Source organism: Benincasa hispida, chromosome 1 (assembly GCF_009727055.1).
Source record: "Benincasa hispida cultivar B227 chromosome 1, ASM972705v1, whole genome shotgun sequence".
NCBI classification, from domain to species: Eukaryota; Viridiplantae; Streptophyta; class Magnoliopsida; order Cucurbitales; family Cucurbitaceae; genus Benincasa; species Benincasa hispida.
In genome coordinates, this window is record NC_052349.1 from 56,858,245 (window position 1) to 56,860,626 (window position 2,382).

Here is a 2,382-nt window from a genome sequence, read left to right on the forward strand (position 1 = left end):
ATCAATGAGAATAAGAAAAAGTGGGTCTCATTTGATTATTTTAGTATTATTTACTTGTGTTTTGCATTTGTACTAACACATAGCCCTCACATCTAAATCTGTAATGAAATAATGCAATCTGGTTGATTAATAAAGATTACTCAATCCGATTGTGCTTGAGAATTACGTCCTATAGATATCATTATAGTTATCGTTATGACTACCATTGTTGTTACTGTTACAACTGAAAAATTATCCATTTTGACATATTTACTGTTACTGCTACCGTTACTACTTGACCCTCAGAGGTAGAAGTAACAATAACGGTAAATTTGACAAAATTCATAATTTTAAGTAAATACGATCAAAATCAATCTAATTACTTTTACGATTCAAATTAATTACAATTGATCCATCAATGAAATTATATTACGATTACACTAATTTTCATTATGATTTGGTATTTGGTAAACATGGCCCAAATATATAATTTAAACAAATTCAAAGAGTAAGTTGAATGATTAATATATGAGAGTAACATCATCCAAAAGGTATAATTTGTTTTAACCAACAAAAACAAATATTTAAATTAAAACCAATAACAATAACGACGGCTAATATGTGTTTAAACATTAAAAAAATTACAAGTTTGATGCAATTAATAGCCTATTCTTAAATATAAAAAAAATAAAAAAAATATTTATAAATATAGCAAAATTTCACTATCTATCTACAATCGATCATGATAAACTACCATTTATATATATCTATGTTATAATAGAAATAAATAGTAGCCTATCGCAAATAAATTATGATATTTTACTTTTTGTCATTTAAAATATTTTTCGTAATTAATTATCATAAACCATCCCCTAATCATGAGAAAAGGGAAAGAAAAATAGTGTCAATTGGACTTAGTAACCTTAATCGGAGCAGGCTGGCCGGCCGCAGCAGCATCCCACAGCGCCTATAAATTCACACCTCCATCCAGAAAGCTTTCTCAGATTGAATTGAACCGAATAATCTCTGTTTCCGATCAAAAGCAGAGGGCGGAGGAACATTCCGATGAGGCAAGCGGGAGCATATTCCGGTGTGATGTACTGGAAGACAGGGCCGCACTCGCTGCCGTTGGCGAGGATAAAGAAGATCATGAAGAAATCCGGAGAAGAGGTGAAGATGATCTCTGGCGAGGCTCCGATCGTGTTCTCGAAGGCGTGTGAACTGTTCATCGAAGAATTGACGAAGAGATCGTGGATGATTGCGATGCAGAGCAAGAAGAGGATGCTTCACAAAGAGGATGTCGCTTCCGCCATTTTGGCTACTGATGTTTTCGATTTTCTGATCGGATTGATCTTCAATGAAACCGCCACCGCCACCGCCGCCGCTGCCGCCGGCGGAGACCTTGCTGAAAGTGAAAATATGTCCATACCTTGCTGAAATGATCGAACTCTTTTCCATTTCTTTTTTCTCTGTTATAATGAATTCTCAATTCGTTTCTCTATAATAATGTAAAGAATGATTCTGAAACCTGTGGTTCCATTTATATAGCAAACATCTTCAAATATGTTTTCATAAATTTGTCGATTGTAAATTATAAAAAATTATTGAAAAGTTTCGTTTTAATTCTTGAAATTTGTTTGAATACAACCATAGATTAGTTTTTATTGTGTTAAATTTATGGACCGCAAAGTTTGTATTTACTTTTTTGAATAAATATAAACATATACATTTAAACAAAAGTAAATATATAATGACTAACTATACATGTTGTTCTTTCAATTTTCTTTTTATTCATTTACGTGATGTTTTTATAACTCTAAGTTTTGACACCCAAAATTTCTTCTCATGTGTGTTTAGAATTTTGTTCACTTAGCAACACATGCAAACACAAATTTTTTTATCTATAAATTTAATGGCAAAAGCCTTCTTGAGTGAAATTTTAAAGTTAAAACTTTATGGGTAAAAATGAAACTTTTCCAAAAGTTTGGGTATATAATTGAAAACAAACTCATAATTAAAGAGTATTTTTTAATAATTTAACTTAAAAAATACCCTCAACTTTGTCTTTTAAAAAAAAATACTTCTGATGTCAAAATCTGGGTAGGAGAAACTCAAGTGACAACGACCATAGAGTTTTAATTTGGGAGAAGAGATTATCTGCACAATCAAAATGGAATACCGACGTGGTATCTGCATACAATAATTGTGATACTTAAGTTAGCATCTACTAAAGGGCCAGAGTAAACTTTTAGGAGGAAGAACCACTTATATTTCATGGTGTTATAACTCCTTATTTATAGGAGAGTTAACCTTAGGTTCCTCTATACTTATTTCTAGGGGTGATCATTGAAATCACTAAAACCGAACTGAATGCTAAACCGAATCAGAATCGAACCGAACCGA

The 2,382-nt window shown here is 31.8% G+C and overlaps 1 protein-coding gene across 1 annotated transcript; it reads left to right on the forward strand.

Annotated features, from left to right (window-relative positions):
- The first annotated feature begins 598 nt into the window (after positions 1-598).
- Positions 599-1,518, forward strand: LOC120069713 (nuclear transcription factor Y subunit C-1-like). The gene has a single exon (XM_039021504.1). It carries the CDS (start codon positions 1,045-1,047, stop codon positions 1,414-1,416), a length of 372 nt encoding a protein of 123 aa, XP_038877432.1. The 5' UTR covers positions 599-1,044; the 3' UTR covers positions 1,417-1,518.
- Positions 1,519-2,382: the final 864 nt, after the last annotated feature.